Source organism: Chrysochloris asiatica, unplaced genomic scaffold (genome assembly GCF_000296735.1).
Source record: "Chrysochloris asiatica unplaced genomic scaffold, ChrAsi1.0 scaffold00051, whole genome shotgun sequence".
NCBI classification, from domain to species: Eukaryota; Metazoa; Chordata; class Mammalia; order Afrosoricida; family Chrysochloridae; genus Chrysochloris; species Chrysochloris asiatica.
In genome coordinates this window covers 15,570,933-15,591,299 of record NW_006408569.1, presented here as the reverse complement: position 1 = coordinate 15,591,299, position 20,367 = coordinate 15,570,933, and the positions used below count along the sequence as shown (strand labels likewise).

At 38.1% G+C, this 20,367-nt stretch overlaps 1 protein-coding gene across 1 annotated transcript in view; it reads right to left on the bottom strand.

The window, feature by feature from the left end:
• Nucleotides 1-20,367, bottom strand: part of THOC2 (THO complex 2) — a 159,277-nt gene that overhangs the window by 112,002 nt on the left and 26,908 nt on the right. The window contains exons 5-7 of the mRNA XM_006862851.1: nt 19,542-19,612; nt 18,565-18,686; nt 17,901-18,034 (exon numbers count right to left, since the gene is read on the bottom strand). Of these exons, the coding sequence (XP_006862913.1) occupies nt 17,901-18,034; nt 18,565-18,686; nt 19,542-19,612 (327 nt within the window). The remainder of the gene's footprint in view (nt 1-17,900; nt 18,035-18,564; nt 18,687-19,541; nt 19,613-20,367) is intronic.

Sequence of the window (20,367 nt, the reverse complement as noted above, 5' to 3'; positions counted from 1 at the left end):
ATGAACCTGACCTATACTCAGAGCAGTAGTTACTCTAAATACCAACAGAGAGGGAAAGAGTCTTCAAATCAAGTATCAATGCTCTGTGAACAGGGTAGATAGGGATGGGCAACTTAGACATTGGCTATCTAAAATGAGGGGGCAATAAAGGCCAAAAAGTACACTGAGTAAACACATAGTCTCTTTAACAGAAGATGCTGGCAGAACTGGTTATCGATATGCAAAAGACTGAAACAAGACCTTTACCTCATGCATTATACAAAAACCAACTCAGCATGGATTAAAGACTTAAATGTGAATCCCAGAATTACAAAGGTCATCAATGAAAAAATACTGACAAATTTAAGGGCTCTAATAAGGAGCTCTGGTAGCGTAGTGGTTACGAATTGGGCTGCAAGCCACAAGGTCAGTAGTTCTAAACTACCAGCTGTTCCACGGGAGAAAGATGAGACTTTCTGCTCCCGTAAAGATTTCCAGTCTCGGAAACCCTGTATAGGGTCGCTATGAGTCGGAACCGATTCCACGGCACATAACAACAACAACAACAACAACAATAATATAGGGCATACACAGAAAACTATACAAACTAAAGAAGAAAAAGTAGATGATTGGGACATTCTAAAAATTAGAAACTTATATGCATCAAAGGATTTCACCAAAAGAGTAAAAAGGGAACCCACAGAATGGGAAAAAATCTTTTGCAATTACATATCAGACAAGGGACTCATTTCTAAAATCTATAGAAAATTACAACACCTCGACAAGAAAAAGACAAATAACCCAATTAATAAATGGGCACAGGATGTGAACAGACACTTCACCAAGGAAGAGATCTGGGCAGCCAGCAAACATATGAAGAAATGTTCACAATCATTAGCCATTGTTGTTGTTAAGTGCTGTCGAGTCGGTTCCGACCAATAGCGACCCTGTACAGGGTTTCCAAAGCTGTAAATCTTTACAGGAGCCGAAAGCCTTATCTTTCTCCCATGGAGTGGCCTTAAGGTTTGCAGCCCAATTCGTAACCACTTAGAGAGATGCAAATCAAACAATAATGAGATTATCATCTGACACCAGCAAAAACAGTGAAGTTCAAAAGTGCAGAGGATCATAAATGCTGGTGAGGAAGTGGAAAGACTGGGACCTTCCTACATTGCTATTGGGAATGCAAAATGGTCCAACCACTCTGGAAAACAATACGGTGCTTCCTCAGAAAGTTGGAAATAGAAATACCATATGATCCAGCAATTCCTCTACTTGGTATTTATCCACAAGAAATATGAGCCATAACACGAGTAGATATATGCACATCAATGTTCACAGCAGTACTATTCACAATAGCAAAAAGATGGAGACAGCCTAAGTGCCCATCAATGGATAAACAAACTTTGGTATATACACACAATGAAATATTATGCTACCCTGAAGAATAAAAAGGAAGATATAATCCACCACATAATACGGATGAACCTTGAAGACACAATGCTGAGTGAAATTAGTCACAAAAGGACAAATATTGCATAAGATCATTATTGTAAAGGTTTAAGAAAAGATACCCATACTAAAAGGGAAAAAAAAAATTCTTTGTTGGTTACTGGTGGGGTTGGAGTGGGGGGATTTGGGGAGGGGAGGTAGAGGGAGATGATGGTAGAGCACAGGGTAGGGGGCAGACACATCATAGTTCAGATGTTAGGGAGCGAAATACACAAGAAGTAGATGGGGTGGAAGAACAAGGTAAATAGGGGAACACTGAGCTAGGTTTGCATGGGCTAAATGGGACAGAGGTAAATCGTGATATATAGTCAACCTTGGAACAACAGGGCTCTGTGATATATCAATCGAGGCATAGTCTAAAGAGGAGAAATAATACTAAGATGCTTGACTATCTTGGGAATATTGGTTTCCCTTGCATATTAAAACAGACACTTGAGTGGGATAAAAAGGAATGTCAGGAAACATGATTACAGAAAGCTTGTAAGCCCATCTTCACCCTATAACTGATTGGAATACCTAAAAGGGGTCCTACAATTTGCCCAGTGAAATAGGCATCTTGCAGAGACTTTGTCATGTATAGGACCTTAGGTGGAATCCTGAGTCCCATCCAGAACCTTCTGAGGTGGGACATTCCCACCAGAAAAGACAAGCAGACCATCCTGGAACAGCTAGAGCAACAGAAGATATATCTTTAAAGAAAAATCATCAGGAAAAACCCAAAACATAAATGGCAGTATGACTGGCTACTATAAGAATAAGCCATCTGTTTGCCAGGAAGCCCATATCTTCATTGCTGCCTTGCCCCCACTTCCACCAACCTGTAGACCAAAGTGGTTGCCAGCAAGTTTATATGCCTGCTCATGTGTTCCCTTTAAGTTTCAGTCTTGGAGTGGGGTTTGTCCTGAAGGGACTTGATTACTTGCCTTGATGGCTCCATGATGAACAACTTGCTTTTTCTTGTAGTAGCCAATCAGACTGCTGTTTTCGTTTTCGATTTCTCCTGCTGGTCTTTCTAGCCAATCCAAGCTGGTCTGCTTGTCCTTTCAAGTGAGACTGTCCCACCTCAGAAAGTTCTGGATGGGGCTCAAGATTCCACCTAAGGTCCTATACACTACAAAGGCTACACAAGAAGACTATTTCACTGGGGAAACACTAGAACCCCTTTTAGGTATTCCAATCTGTTAGCAGGCTAATTTTTTAAGTCGGTAATTTTGTATGGCTCGCACAAGTTACAAATTTTGGCAGAAAAAAGATTCCCCACCACTTTTTTGGTAGCATAGTGGTTACGAGTCAGGCTGCTAGCCTCAGAGTCAGCAGTTCGAAACTACCAGTCGTTCTGTGGGAGAAAGATGAGGCTTTCTGCTCCCATAAACATTCACAGACTCGGAAACTCTATGCAGGGTCGCTATGGGTTGGAACTGACTTCATGGCACACCACCACCACCACCCTGCTGTACACTAATACAGAACTCTGAAAAAGAAATCAGGAATACAGTACCATTTTTAGTCACCCACAAAATGACGTTGTTGTTGTTAAGTGCCATCAAGTTACTTCAGACTTATAGCAGCGCTATATAGGATTTCCAAGGAGCAGCTGGTGGGTTTAAAGTGCCAACTCTGTGGTTGACAGTTCAGTGCTAATCCTACAGTGCCACACTAAATCTAACCAGAGAAACAAAAGAACTATCAAAAACTACAAAACACTACTACAAGAAGCCAAAAGAAACCTATAAAAATGGAAGAATATACTATCCTCATAGTAGCTCTAAAAGCATAGTGGTTATGAGGTGGGCTACTAACCTCAAGGTCAGCAGTTTGAGACTACCGGCGGCGTTGCTGAAGAAAGATGAGACTTTCTGCTCCCATAAAAATTTACAGCCTCAGAAACCCTATAGAGGGTGACTATGAGTCAGAACCAATCCCACAGCACATAACCACCACCACCATACCATGATGATAGATAGGAAGACAACATGGTGAAAATGTCACACTAGCCAGAGCAGGTATAATACAATCCCAATCCAGATTACAACATCATTCTTTAAAGAACCGGTAAAACTATTCACTTATATGGAAAGGAAAGAGACCTCAGACATGCAAAGCATTGCTGAAAAAGAACAATGTAGGAGACCTCTCACTTCCTGATAACAAAACCTACTACACAGCAACAGCACTCAAAAAAACCTGGTAGCAGTACAATGAAAGGCACACAGATCAATGGAATAGAATTGAGAAGTAAATCCAACCACCTATCTTCAACAAAGGAGCTCTGGTAGCGTAGTGGCTACGAATCGGGCTGCTAACCTCAGGGTCGGCAGTTCGAAACTACCAGTAGTTCAGCGGGAGAAAGATGAGGCGTCCTGCTCTCGTAAAGATGTACAGCCTCAGAAACCCTGTACAGGGTCACTATGAGTCGGAACCGACTCCACGGTACTTAACAACAACAACATCTTCAACAAAGGGACACAATACATTAAATGGAGGAGAGACAGTGTCTTCAGCAAATGGTGCTGGCAAAACTGGAAATCCATTTGCAAAAGAATAAAATAAGATCCATATCTCACACCATACACAAAAAATGAACTCAATGTGGACGAAAAACCTAAATGTAAAACCTTGTTATTGATGTTAAGTGCCATCAAGTCGGTTCTAGCTCATAGTGACCCTGTTTCCAAGGAGTGGCTCATGAGTTTGAACCACTGACCCTGCAGTTCAAACCGACCTGGAGACTAAGTGCTTATCCAACAATACCACATCAGGACTCCTATGTAAATGTAAAACCCAGTATTATAAAAATCATCAATGAAAAGGTAGGAACAAACTTAGGGGCCCTAATACATGGCATAAATACACTATCAAGCATAACTTAAAACACACAAACAGAAGACAAAACAGATCTGGGAACTCCTAAATATTAGGCAGTTATTTGCATCAAAAGAGAAATAAAAAAAACCCAGACTGGAAAAAATATCTGAGCAATGACTTATCAAACAAAGGACTATTTTCTAAAATTTATAGAACTCTTTAACACCTCAACAAGAAGACATATACTTCAATTTAAAAATGGGCACAGGTATAGAAAGGAATGTTGGGAAGCATGATTAGAGAAAACTTGTAAGCCCGTCTTCAGCCTATAACTGATTGGAATACCTCAAAGGGGTTCTACAACTTGCCCAGTGAAATAGGCATCATGCAAACAAAGCCTTTACAGAATATAGGACCTTAGGTGGAATCCTGAGTCCCATCCACAACCTTGTGAGATGAGACATTCCCACTAGAAAGGACAAGCACACTGGAACAGCTACAGTGACAGAAGATACATCTTCATGATGAACCTGACCTATACTCAGAGCAGTAGTTACTCTAAATACCAACAGAGAGGGAAAGAGTCTTCATATCAAGTATCAATGCTATCCACTCTGTGCACAGGGTAGATAGGGATGGGCAACTTAGACATTGGCTATCTAAAATGAGGGGGCAATAAAGGCATGAAGTGATTGGCTTACAAGGTTTCAAGAGGGAGCTTAGTTAAGAGTGTGGGGGGAAAGAAAGAGTCCCCACTGAATAGTTATCATCTTGTCTAGATGGGTCTGGTGAAAGGAGATGGGAATAAGATTCGTAAGATTCAGTAGTGAATAACTGTTATCATGACTAATCGCGACTGTCACAACTGTAAAGGTAGAATTTTTGTAACAAAAAAAAAGGGGAGTGATTAATCCTTACAGTCCAGAAACAGAGGACCCTAGGACCATCAAGAGAGGAACACACAAACAGAATGTGGGACCTTATCCAGAGAAGCAGCAGCGCCAGAGATGGAGGCAGAGATGGGGGCATGGAGAGGGGGAGCGGCTGAGGACTCTAGATTCATCAACTAAGAAGAGAAGGACTAAGAACTGGTGGCCAGGAGCAGACTTGCAGAATGTGCCCTTTGGAGATGTAATTTATTATATATGCCTGAGTGGGTTTTCCTGTTTGTGTGTTTTTAAGAAAGCTAAAGTGGATAAAGAGAAATACTTTTAACTGATGGTATATGGAGGGGATTATAATCATTGTAATGAAACAAGTTATATGAATTGTTGAATGTGAAACTGATGATGTGCCCTGTCAACTTTCCCAAACCACAATAAAAAACCTTAAATTAAAAAAAAAAAAAAAAAAGGGCAGAGGACATGAACAGACACATCGCCAAAGACAGCATTCAAGTATGAATCAAATATGAAGAAATGTTCACAATCATTAGCCAATGTTAAGTGCCATCAAGTCAGTTCTAACTCATAGTGACTGACCCTGTATTAGGTTTCTGAGGAGCAACTGGTGGGTTTGAACTGTGGTGCTTGCAGTTAGGAGTCCAGTGCTTATCCTACAGTGCTACACCAGGACTCATTAGCCCTTGTTGTTATTAAAGGCTGGTGAGCTTGAACCACCAACCTTGCAATTCAAACTGACTTTGCAGTTCTGCACATTAACCCACAGCACCACATATTAGCCCTTGTCGTTGTTGTTATGTGCCCTCGAATCAATTCTGACTCATAACAGCTGGTGAGCCTGAACCACCAACCTTGCAGTTCAAACGAATTTGCAGTCTGATGCATTAGCTCAAAGCGCCACACTAAGACTCCCTTAGAAAGATGCAAATCAAAACAGCAATGAGACATCATCTTAATATATATTAAGCATTAACAGCAAAGTTCAAAAAAGCAGAAAACAACAAAGGCTGGCGAGGGTACACAGAAATTAAACTACAGGTGGTGCTGTAAAATGGTGCAACCACTGTGGAAAACGGTATGGTGCTTTCTCAGAAACGTGGAAATAGAGATATTGTGTGACCCAGCAATCTGTCTAGTGGTAGTGTGCCTTGGAGTCCATTCCAAGTCACGGCGACCTGCACTGGGTTTCTGAGGCTGTCAATATTTACAGGAGCAGAAAGCCTCTTCCTCCCACAGAATAGCTGGTCGTTTCAAACTGGTGGCCTTGAAGTTAGCAGCCCGACTGGAAACCACTACGCTACCAGAACTCCTTAGCAATCCCTCTACTTGGTATATATCCTCAAGAAACAAGAGTTGTGTTTACCTCACAACATGCATAAAGAACACTGCTGTTAAGCGCCATGAGTTGCTTCCTTGTATAGGGTTTCTGAGGAAGTGCTGACCTTGCAGTTCAAACCAATCTTGTGTCCCAACATTGTTGTTGTTGTTAAGTGCCATCTAATCGATTCTGACCCATAGCGACCCTATATAGAGTTTCCAAGGAGCAGCTGGTGAGCTTGAACTACTGACCTTACAGTTTAAACAACTTTGCAGTCTGAGGCATTAGCCCACAGCGCCACACCAGGACTCCCTACCCTACATTAGTCAATCACAAAAGGACAAATATTCTGAGACCATATTGAAAAAGGTTTTCTTGATAAAAGAACATTCTATGGTGGTTACTGGGTGGGGAGAAAAGGGAGGAGGCGAGGGAAAATTATTCATGGGCTCAAGGGTTGTTGTTGTTTTGTGCCGTGGAGTCGGTTCCGACTCATAGCGACCCTGTACAGGGTTTCCGAGGCTGTGAATCTTTACAGGAGCAGAAAGCCTCATCTTTCTTCCGCAGAACAGCTGGTAGTTTCGAACTGCTGACTTTGTGGTTCGCAGCCCAATTCATAACACTCAAGGGTAGATAATGTTCATATGGGTGACGGGGCAGGCAACAGAAAACAAGAGGAAAGTTGATGGGGAAAGATGAAGGTAGCAGAAGACACAGGGAGGACTGCTAGTTGATAGTACATAGAGGAGACTAGAATCATAGTCATGAAACGTTGTATGTAATCCTGATGATCTACTCTGTAAACTTTCACTCAATTCAGAATAAAAGTGTCTGAAAAATAACTAAAAATAGAACTACCACCCAACCAAAACCAAACCCACTGCCATCAAGTCAATTCTGACTCACAGTGATCCCAGAAAACAAAGTAGAACTGCTCCATATGGTTTCCAATAGTGTAAACCCTTACAGGAACAGACAGGTTCATCTTTCTCCAACAGAGCAGCTGGGGGGTTTGAACCCGTAGACTTAGCAGCCCAACACTTAGCCCACTATGTCAACAGAGCTCTTGTTGCTGTTGTGTGCCATTGAGTCAGTTCCAACACATAGTGACCCTGTATAGGTTTTCCAAGGAACAACTGATGTGTTTGAACCACTGACCTTCAGTTAGCAGTCCAGTGCTTATCCTACAGCACCACACCAGAATTACCATGGTGGTGATTATGAGCCGTTGAGTCGGTTCCGACTCATAGCGACCCTGTACAGGGTTTTCCGAGGCTATAAATCTTTACGGGAACAGAAAGCCTCATCTTTCTCCCGCAAAACAGCTGGTAGTTTCGAACTACTGACCTTGCAGTTTGCAGCCTGATTCGTAAACACTACACTACTATATGACCCAGCAATTTACACACATAGATATATACCCAAAGATTTGAAAGCAGATACTCAGATACTTGTACACCAATTTTCACTGCAAGACTATTCACAATAGCAAATGCATCATAACTGGGTAAACGAAATGTAGTAAACATACATACAACAGAATACTACTCAATCAGTAAAAGAAACAAAGTACTGATACATGAATGGAGCTTGAAGACATTATGAAGAATTAAAATATGTCGATCACAAAATGACAAATATGTGTGACCTCACTTACAATAAGAAAAGACAAATACATAGAAACCAAAATTTATTAGTGGTTACTAGGGGTTGGTGTGGGAATGTAGGATAATGCAAGTCAGTTTGAACCACAAGGTTGGTGGTTCAAACTCACTGGTCACGCCTCAGAAACCCTATAAAGGATCACTATGAGTTGGAACCAACTTGGTGGCACTTAACAAGGAGTTGGAAGGGCAAAAATAGGTACGGGATCAACGTGTTAGAAACATGGCCCTCACTTTGATTAAGGGTTGCACAGCTGATTATAATAATTGCCATCAATAAGTTGCACAGCCATAAAAAGCTGAACTGGCAGTGATCATTCATTTACAACAACAAAAGACAGTAGCTGTTAAGGCTGCTTGTTGTTAAGTGTCATCTAGTTGGTTCTGACTCATAACGACCCAGTACAGAATTTTCTGGGGAACAGCTGGTGTGTTTGAACTGCCAACCTTGTAGTTAGCAGTCCAGTGCTTATCCTACAGTGGCTGCTTAAGTACAATCAAAAGCATCATGAGAAAAGAGCACAAACCAAAAATCTGAAGATGAAATTCTGGCCTTGACTCTTGCACACTTCAATGCAAACTAAGGATCTGGGTAAATATCAACAGAAAATACATTAAAAACCGTTCGCAAAAGACTGAGAAATAATACCGACTATTTTCAATCACTAGAAAAGTAAAAATCACAAAGGAAAAGGTGGCCTAATAATATGCTTAATGCTTCTGTTCTACCTTCTAGTCCACTGTGCAATGAATGCCTGACATCTTAAATCTTGCAAGCAGTCATACAATGCACAACAATTGATCTCTATTAGCCTGGTGCAACAGAGGAAGGAGTCAGGAATAGGAGGAGGATGTAGAATGTATGGCTAATTGTCTCCACAAACAACTGCTTCCTTTGCCATGAGACCAGAAGAACCGGGTTGTGTCCCAACACCATTACTGAACATTTTGATCAAATATTTGATAGAAGAGTCCTGATCAAAACCAGGAATATGTAGAATTCAATTTCAAATTCTCTTGGACTCCATACTTTCTAGAACTATGTGGGCTGAATAAATCCCTGAAACTAGTTCTGAAATAATCTCTAAACTTTAAACCAAAAATATCCCAGAGACCTCTTAAATCCAAACAATGGTTTGACTTAACTAGAAAAAAATGACTGCCTTAAGCATTATGCACTTTTAAGAGCTATCTTTATGGGATCAAAAAGACAACAGCAATTTGAAAGATTAGATAAGAACCTTAAGAGGCAGTGAGATTATGTTAACAAAGAGGGACAATTCAGAAAATGAGGGTTAACAATGGTTGCAAAACTCAAAGAATGTAATCACTGTCACTGAGTTATACATGTAGAAACTGTTGAATTTGTGTGTGTTTGATTTCATATATTCTCAACATACTGCTATCTATATTCTTAAAAATAAAATATTCAAAAAGATTTCATCGTTGAAACCAATGTATGTTTGGTTGTACATATTCTCAATAAAATAAAAATTAAAAAAATAAAAATACTTCTATGTTCTTCTCTCAAGAGAAAAAACTGTCCTGTACATACTTAGCAGCCATGCGTGCCTATGAAGGGGCAAGCTTCTTAGCTTCTCCTGCTAACGTCCTTCCTATCCCTGAGTTTCACTCATTCTGAAACCCAATAGAACCAATCAAAAGTTTAGAAATGGAGGTCTAATCCTCAAACATTATTGGCAGAAATGCAAAATGACACAGGCACTTTAGAAAGCAGTGTGGCAGTTTCTTAAAAAGTTAAATGTAAATTTACCATGCAAACCAGCAATTTTACTCTTAGGGTATCAAGCCAAAAGAAATGAAAACATATGCCCACACAAACACTTGTCCATTTATAGCAGCAATATGTAATGCATAATAGCAAAAAGAGAAAGTAACCCGAATGTCCAACAACTGGTTAAACAGAATGTGACATATAATATATAAATGAAATACTAGTCAGCCATAAAAGAAATGGAATACTGATAAACATTGCAACAACAATGTTCAAAAACATTATGCTAAGTAAAATCCTGACACTAAAGATTATATACTTTAAAAAAAAAACCAACCAACCAACCAAAACCAATGACATAAAATCAAGTCATAGCAATCCTATATAGGCTTTCAGAGACTATGAATCTTTCTAAGAGCAGATAGCCTTGTCTTTCTCCTGCAGAGGTGGGTTTGAACCACCAGCCTTGTGGTTACCAGTCTAATGCTTAGCCCCCAGAGCCACCAAGGCTCCTGGTATATAGAGTTTCATCTATATGACATGTGTTGTTATTTGTTATGTGCCGTGGAGTCGGTTCCGACTCATAGCGATCCTGTATAGGGTTTCCGAGGCTGTAAATCTTTATGGGAGCAGAAAGACTCATTTTTCTCCCGTGTAACAGCTGGTAGTTTTGAACTGCTGACCGTGAGATTAGCACCCCGATTTGTAACCTCTACACTACCAGAGCTCCTTATATGACATGTGTAGAATAGTAAACTTATAGAGATAGAAAGTAGATTAGTGTTTGTCTAGAGATAGGAATGGAAACATGGAGTGATTACGTACAAATGTGCATAAGGGATCTTTTGGGAGGGAAATGTTGTCAAACTAAACTGTGGTTATCATTGCACAACTCTATACATTTTCTAAAAAAATTTAATCATACAAGGGAAAGTCAAAAAGAAAAGTACACTTGACTTACTGAAGTCACACACTAAAATGGGTGAATTCTATGGAATGTCAATTATATTCCAGTGAAGTGTTTTTTTTAAAAAAATAAATGCAAAATAATAAAAAGGAATTCTATTCGCTATGAGTCGGTACTGATTTGATGGCACCTAACAACAACAATATGCAAAGAATAAAAAAAACACTTCAAGTAAGCTAGCTCCATGACTAGTTTTTAGCCAAAACTTTGATTTAGAGCTGGGATCAGCAAACTTCAATCTGTGGTTTGTCAAATCCAGTTTTACAGTAACACAGCCACACTGATTTGCTTTCACAATGTAACATCAGTGAGTAAGTTACAACAAAAAACACATGGCTCACAAAGCCAGAAAATATTTACCATCTTGCCTTTACAGAAAGTTTGCTGATCACTGATTCAAAAGAGAGGGAAAAAATACCCAACAATCTCTTTTTTGAAGGACATCTAAAAGAGTAGATGCCTGACACAAAAAAACCATTATTGTTGTTGATAAGTGCTGTTGAGTTGGGTCCGACCCAAAGTGATACTGTATAGGGTTTCTGAGGAGCGACTGGTAAGCTTGAACTGCCAATCTTACAGTTCATACTGACTTTGCAGACCAGAGAATTAACCCACAATGGCATACCAGGACTCCCAAAAGACCATACACAACATTAAAAAAACAACAACAACCAATCAACCAAAGCCACGGACACTGAGTCAAGTCATGGCGAATCTACATAGGGTTTCAGATACTATGAATCGTTACAGAAGGAGGAGACACTAAGCAGCTTGCCCCTACATGGGCACACACAGCTGATAAGTATGTGCAGGACAGTCTTTCTTCCTTGAGAGAAGGAAATAGAGGGGTTTCTCTTTTTATTATTTTAACTTTATTTTATTGAGTTAAGCTTATAGTTTTTGCTCAGCAATCAAAGGAGTTCATTTCTGATGTTTTATCCTCTAATTTCTAAAAGGTGCTTTCTGCCATCTTGATTCAGGAACCACTTGTGGGGGTCAAACTATCTATGACTTGGCCAGTCAAGAGTCTACTGATCACTATCCATTCCTATTTAATAAGATGTTCAAAGTTTGTATCAGACTTGACATCACAATCAACACGCACATTCTAATTCCTTGTCTACTGATGCAGTAGAGTCCCAGGCTATCAGGGTATAAACATATAGATTTGCCAGAATCTTTTAAGGAGCCTTTTAACTACAGGATAATAAATAATGATTTCTCCTGCTAAAACCAAGATTTTACTAGAAAATAAGTATAGTTAAAATGTATAGCTCCCAAAATACGTATCAAGTCTGTCAATGTAGGGTGAAAAAGATCAGATGTGGAATTGTTTTATATGAGGTATCAAACAAATTTACATTGCTCCTAAAGGGAAAATAATGGGAGTAAACAAGGGGAAACTAATTTGATGCCATGAAAAATAGGATGCTGTGTCAATGAGTTGTTCTAACCAAATGAGACAACGATTGGATTGAGAAGGACTTCAAAAATTTCTAACATTGAAATTAGATTTTTTAAGTCTTCACTTCCATTTTTATGTGGATGAAAAATTCTTCTTAGATAAGAGGAAGAAAGGCATAACATACAAAATTGAAAGCTCCTTAGGGTGCTCAATAAAGAGTATAAATATAGGATCCTGAGACAAAAAAAAATTCAGCACTGTAGAGTTAGCCATCCCAGATCCTCTACTCCTGCCTGTGTATCTAGGCAGTGTTTCTCCTCCAACCCAAGAAAATGTCTCAGAACTGAAAAGGATTTGTTATCAAATTGAAAGAGCTCACTGAATGCCCAGCATGATGTCTCGAAAGTTCCTCACCAAAGCACATCATTTAAGAAAATCAAGGCCAAAGAAAAGATCCTAATAAAACCCTCTTGGTAAGGGACAAAAAAGCAACCTATGAAAGACCAAGAACTAGAATGACTCCAGGCTACTCAACAACATTGGCAACCAGAGAACTGGGAAATGTCGTCAAAGATTCTGAAAGAAAATTATACTCACCAAAGTACTGTTCATGTAAAAGGTTAAAATAAAAATATTTTCAAAGATGCCATGCCCACATTCTCTGAAAGCTACAGGAAAATATGCTCCTTCGAACCAATAAAGTAAACAAATAGGAAAATATGATTAACAAATAAGAGATGAACTCCTTTGATTGCTGAGCAAAAACTATAAGCTTAACTCAATAAAATAAAGTTAAAATAACACATGAAAAAAGTACATGATCTCCCAAGATGATGGTGAAGCAAAGTCCTAGAACTCCAGAAGTTGAGCAAATACAGGTTACAGGAAGAGGATGCAGGGTTCCAAAAGGAATACTGCCAAGGGGGGAAGAATAGAACTGATACGTGATATACTTGATCAGAGTCAGGAAATAGATTTCACATAAAATAAATACAGGAAATTTAAGGGAAACAAATAATTATTATTAATTGCAAATTATTAAAAAAGAGGGAGCTCTGGTAGCTTAGTGGTTACGAACCGGGCTGCAAACCTTAAGGTCAGTGGTTCGAAACTTCCAGCCGCTCCACAGGAGAAAGATGAGGCTTTCTACTCCCGTAAAGATTTACACCCTCGGAAACCCTGTACGGGGTCGCTATGGGTCGGAACCGACTCAACGGCACTTAACAACAATTATTAATCAAGGTATTATTCTTAGGCGAAACAAAGAGTAATGCAAAAAAGGAAATATAGAAAACTATGCAGTTCATCTGCATATTACATGCTACTGTACGCTGTCGGATCAGTTCCGACTCATAGGGACCATGCATAGGGTTTCTGAGGCTGCAAATCTTGACGGGAGCAAAAAGCCTCATTTTTTTCACACAGAGCAGCTGGTGGACTCAAACTGCTGATCTTTTGGTTAACAGCCTAATGCATAACCTGCAATACCTTGTATATTATATAGTTGTAAAAATACAAACATCAAACACTGATTTAACAAAAAAAAATATGTTGTTGTTGTTATGTGCCGTGGAGTCGGTTCCGACTCATAGCGACCCTGTACAGGGTTTCCGAGGCTGTAAATCTTTATGGGAACAGAAAGCCTCATCTTTCTCCCGCAGAACAGCTAGTAGTTTCGAACTGCTGACCTTACGGTTCACAGCCCGATTCGTAACCACTATGCTACTATTAGTATATTGAAAAGATGGGAAAAAAGGAAGTATTAGGGGGACATGGTATACAGGCTGCAAATCTTTACAAGAGCAGAAAGCCTCATCTTTCTCCCACAGCAACACTGGTAGTTTCAAACTGCTGACCGTGAGATTAGCAGCCCAACTTATAACCACTACAAGAGCTCCTTAATAGGAAGTCTATAGATACGATTTCAAACTAAACCATCAAAAAGCAGCAATATAGGCAATTTCAAGTAATGGCAAAAAAAAAAAAAGGCAAGAGAAAAAGCAGAAGAGTTGAAAATGGAATCCACTAGAAAATAAGAGTAAGCTTTTTAAAATTATCATTATTATTATAAATCTTTTAGAACACTTTCATTTCTTTCATCATGCTGCTCAAGTATTAAGGAAGTACAGAATCTTCTATGTAGAGGGACTATGTTACCAACAAGATGTTAAGCTAATCATAAACTTCTAATTAGATTTGCAGAAAAGCACTTCTATGATCCCCTCATTAGGATCTTACCCAATTTGAACACTGCAATGGTCTATGTTCCTTTTTAGATTTGAAATCTTTTTCATGAATTTAAAAGATATATAAAAATCATCCTCAGGTAATCCATGTTGTCTTAAACGGACTCCAGAGGATCTTTTCATTAATTACCCCAACTCCACCAAATTTCCTCCCCATGTCTGTACATAAGAATGTCACCATGATAACTATTCTCTATGTCCTATTAGCTAAGAATGGTTTCTACATTTTTTGTGGGTTAATGCACTGGACTACAAAGTTGGTTTGATCCGCAAGGTCGGCGGTTCAAGCTCATTAGCTGCTCCTCGGAAACCCTATACAGGGTTGCTATGGGTTGGAACCGATTCAACGGTGCTTAACAACAAACTTGAGAAAATATCAAAAGAATATTTTATTATAAAACATGAAAATTATATGAAATTCAAATTTCAGTATTATAATGAAGTTTTACTGAAATACAGTTATCTGTTTATGAATTGACCATGGCTGCTTTTATACTACAGTGGCAGAGCTGAGTAGTTGGGACAAAGACCATATGGACTATGGCCTACAAATCCTAAAATATTATCTGGCCCTTTAAAAAAAGTTTGCTACCTCCTGCCAGAAGTCCAATGCTAGCCCAGATGTGAATAAATCCCTTAAGTCATTTGTGTATCAGAAGCAGGGTCAGGAAAAGAACCAGTTTCTGTTAAACTGTGACGACCTAAATATTCTGCAACTAAATCAAAATAAAAATTCTCTGCTATATAAACTGCTAGACTGTATTTTTTGGGGTTTTTTTGTGTTTTTATGCTGTATCCCTGTTTTGTTTTCCCTATGTTTCTCAATAAATTTAACCATAGGAGAATAGGTATGATACAGCGTTCCATATATACAACCTAGATGGAAGCCTAGGGAAACTAAGGCAATTAAATGACTACCCACTACAAAGAGAACATTTGGTATAAGACTAATGAGGGTCTCCTCATCTAACAAACTCCTCTATCATAAGAATGAGATGTAAAAGTATTCACTCTTACAGCAATAGGTGGCTCATCTTAAAGAGGAAGCCATACAATGTCTAACCTAGACCAACATATAGGGAATATCATCTTAACTAAGTACATGGGGGAGACAAGGAAAAAGCAAGTCTAAAATAAAGCAGTTATTGGCATGTTTCTGAAGCTACACCCAAAGCTGTAGGAAAAAATGTAATGCTTACCCTGGAAAGAATGGAAAGGAACCCCAAAAGGAGGATTCTAAAATGGGTCACTGCCATGTAAGTAAGCAAAGACCCTGCAGCCTTAGTAGCAGTACTTCTCTTGGTGTTCAACTGACAATAGAAAGAAGTAGCAACCAGAGGAGATCAGCTATTAGAATTGAACTTACTGCTTAGCATAAGCACTGGACTCCTGGCTGCAAGGTCCACAGTTCAAAGCCACCAGCCACTCCTCGGAAATCCTATACAGAGTCACTATGAGTCAGAACTGGCACTTAACAACAAGAACATAGGGTAAGGCCTGGTGTGGCGCCGTGGGTTAATGTGTCAGACTGCAAAGTTGTTTGAACTGCAAGGTCGGTGGTTCAAGCTCATCAGCTGCTCCTTGGAAACCCTATACGGGGTCGCTATGGGTTGGAACTGACTCATCAGCACTTCACAACAGCAAAAAGAAGTTTAAACTAAAAGCTCCTTACCTTCCATACTTATTGGTCAACAAAATCCTATGCTAAAAACAGGATAACCATAATAAATTTGGAGTTCTCGTGCAGCACTGTGGGATACAGCCACTAGACTACAAGGTCGGTGGTTCAAAGCACCAGCTGCACCTTGGAAACCCCACACAGAGTCATTATGACTCAAAACCAACTCGACGTGACTTAACAACAACAATAACATAGTAAATATAATTTGGGTCCCTACACAGAGCTTTGGGATCCTGGTATGGCGCTGTGAGTTAATGCACTGGACTGCAAAGTCGGTTTGAACCACAAGGTCAGTGGTTCAAACTCACCAGTCGCTCTTTGGAAACTATACAGGGTCGATAAGAGTTGGAACCAACTCGACAGCACGTAACAACGGCAGACAGAGATTTGGAGGAAGAGAATAAGGATTGGTTCACCGCCTCTCTCTTATTTTGTGCTGTTGCTAAGTTCCAACAAGTCGGTTCCGCCTCACAGCAGTTTCCAAGGAGCAGCTAGTGGGTTTGAACCACCAACCTTGCTGTCAGAAGTTCAGTGATTATCCTACAATGCCACATCAAGACTCTCTTATTTAGACATATACTCCAAAAACAGAAAGAACTGAGAAAGTGAACATAGGAATCGCCCCCAAAATATAACCAGTGAGACAGGGAATATGACTTCTATGACAGGTTTCAAAATCTAAGACACACAGGAGAAGCAAACTCTTCCCTAACATAGAAATAAAAACCCACTACTATCAAGTAGATTCCAATGCAGAGAGATCCTCTTGGACAGAGTAGAATTGCTCTACAGGGTTTCAGCTTGCCTCATTCTCTTGAGTTCAAGCTAGTAGGTTCAAACCATCGACCTTTCAGTTAGCAGCCCAATGCTTAACCCACATGGCATCAGGGCCCCTTTAGGACAGCAATGACACCTAACAAATAATAACAAAACTTTTTCCATCCTTAAAAAATCAGGATTGCTGATTTTTCTACAGTCATTCCTACTTTCTACAGATGCCCAATGCAAATACAATCAAAAACAATAATGCTAAAGAAATTCTACTTAAAAGATGATTCAAATTAACACTTTCCTATCAGTGATATAGGAGTCCTGTGGGTTAATGCGCCAAACTGCAAAGCCGTCTGAACTGCAAGGTCAATGGTTCAAGCTCACCAGCTGCTCCTTGGAAACCCTATACAGGGTCACTATGGGTCAGAACCGACTCAATGGCACTTAACAACAACATCAGTGATATACTTTTTTTTTTTTACAACATCTGCTGCACTTACATTACAGTGCTAAAAAGATAAAATGTTTATCAAAGTCCTTTTTTAAAGGTATTTTTAAATCAAGTTCCATAATATCTCCAAATTTCAAGATTTCAATTAAAATTTTATTTAAATGTTTACATTCACTCATTTATTTTCTTCCCTCTATGAAGTCACTGAGAAATACTAAAAAAAACTAAAGATGGAAATATTATAGACAGGAAGAACTAATACATATAGCTAAGAAAGACAAAAAGATTTATGATGTCATCCTATTATTGCTGATAAAATCTTAAAAGTACAAGCTAGAAACAGCTCTCCTTACTTATTTGGGAAAAAAGAGACTAAGTTCAATACACTCATTTTGTTTTTATGGATATTCGCCAATAGTTTTAAAAATTACCTTAATAATAGCACATACTTAGACATGCCTTACCTATTAAAGATTTGATATTTTCTAAAATTAAATCACTAGTAATATTTCCAGATAAATCTTGCCCCAATTCAGCAATCAGCTTGGCATAACCTTCATTCTCTTCTCTTAACAAATTGAATTTTTGCTGCTTATAACTGAAATTAGAGAAACATTAAGGGGATAAAATAAATTTCAATTAATAAGCTTAAATAAGAATAATTATTCTACTCATTGCATTTTCTTATCTCATTTACAACAACCACTGTAAGTGTTAAAAGTTTACCTCTTTTGGGTATCTTTTAGATACAGTGGTTCTTATGAGACATCCCTATATTAATTACATGGGAAAACCAGTAGGACAATAAGAAATTACTGCTATTTCCATCACTGACTTAGCTATAAATTATTTTATTATAAATTATTAAATTGAACTATGAAACCACTGAATATTATTTTAACTAATAGGAATAAAATTAACAGTTTCACAAAGGTAAAGAATACTAGTGAATCAAAAAATTTAGATTACTTTTAAAAAGAAAGAAAGGAAAACAAAACCACAAGACACATGCTAACAGCATTAAAACAAAGTCTCTTTAAACTTGCCTTTAGAAATCGCAGTATTCAAACTGAGAACTAAGAAAATATACTCAGCTACTAGATCTGCAACATAGGTGCATGTACTTACAAGAGTTTTGTCTTGATTTTAACGGATTTTTGATTGAATTGCTGTGACTGTTTGATAAGCCCCAATGATTCCAATGTTTCTGGATCCAGGCGTTCCTTTAGAACTGTGTCTGAAACTAAATACTGTATTAAAAAACATTAAAGCCATTAATTCCTCAGCATTCTAATTGTGCATCCACAATCTTGAATAATTTTTAATTTTCCCAAATAAAAACAAAAATCAAATTCTAATATTTTTTAATTCAACTTTCTACTTTTTGAAATCTCATTGTTTATCAACAAACTTTTAGTTTATAATAAGACCTGAAATGTCATTTTAACAAAAATGATGACTTCAAATATTCAAATATAAAATATATGGCACTTTAAAAAAAACTCACTAAAAATAAATATATAACCCACAAATGGCAAGAACATAAGAAATTCCAATTAAAAATGAGTTTGTCTTAACTGAATTTTCACTTCAGCTTTATTTTCTACCATAAATCCAATTCTAGTACAGTAAAGACAAGGACATTCTTCCAGGTCTGAATAATGGCATTTCTCTCCTTGGTTCTAATTTTATGAACATAAAATGGTTTACTGGACAATGATTACAACAAGTTCTATAATTTATTATTTTTAAACTACCTCCATTCTTTTTCCCCTTGCCAAATAAAGAGATTATGAAAAAAATTCTTAGTTTAACAGCTGTGCTAATCATTCCTATTCACTTTATAAATGCTCACCATTTTCTTAAATTAAGAAATTATCAATACTAAACAAGGATTATCCCCAAGTCTTATATGTATAACTAGTTTAATGGATATGGTAATGTGCCTATTTTATGTGAATAATTAACATATATATTTTCATAAACCATTCAAACTCAAAACTCAAACCTCACTTTATAATGTTAACATCCTCCTCCTCCATTAACATGATTAACTGATGTGACAACTGTTCAATGCAAAACTTAGAAACATTTTTAATACTTACCAAACATGCTAATACCAACTGTGTAAAATAGTCTCTCTTGCTTTTTTCCTCTAAACAATTTGTCTCAATATCTATGTTGAAGGAGAAAAAAAAAAGAAAGTTTGGTGGTTTTTTTTTTTATTATCGCTCTGTAAAATTATAAGAAGTCACTTGTTTTATTTAAAGTAGGTAATTTTTAAATGCCTCATTCTGAATTTGCAAACTTTAAAACTACTGCTAAATATGAGCTATCCTTCATATGTACATGACTGCCTAGAATGAATTTCTCCTGATAACGGAAGCTCCCTAACCTGGCTCCTGTGACTTGTGACAATTCATGTCAATCAGTTATACAAGAGATACCGGCTTTGGCATTAAATGAACCAAAACATCAGAAAACCACTATTCTCAAAACTCTCAAGAAAAGTTTAAATGGCCACTTGTCAGAGATGCTAGACAGATTCGTTCCCCGGATGAAAAGCTGAACTGGGTGACAACAAAGATCTCCTCTAACTCTAAAAATTCTATTACTCATGAAGATCACACCCTTGATCATGGCCACCTTGGTTCCAAATGCCACCTGGTTACAGTATTATGAAAAGACAGTATTGAAACATATTCTTAAAATCCTATTGTGAATTATGATTCTATTCAGTAAACAAATTTATTCAAGATTTTAATTTTCTTCCACTCAAATGCTAAAAACAACAAAATAAAACCCTGAGACCTCCTTGAAGTAAAACTATTCAGAAAGCTTGTCAAACAATTTTCTGATCTGAGGTGTGAAGAAATCAACTTGTTCTCAATGTCAAGCATTAGAGATTTCAGCCAGAATTGGCATGATTAT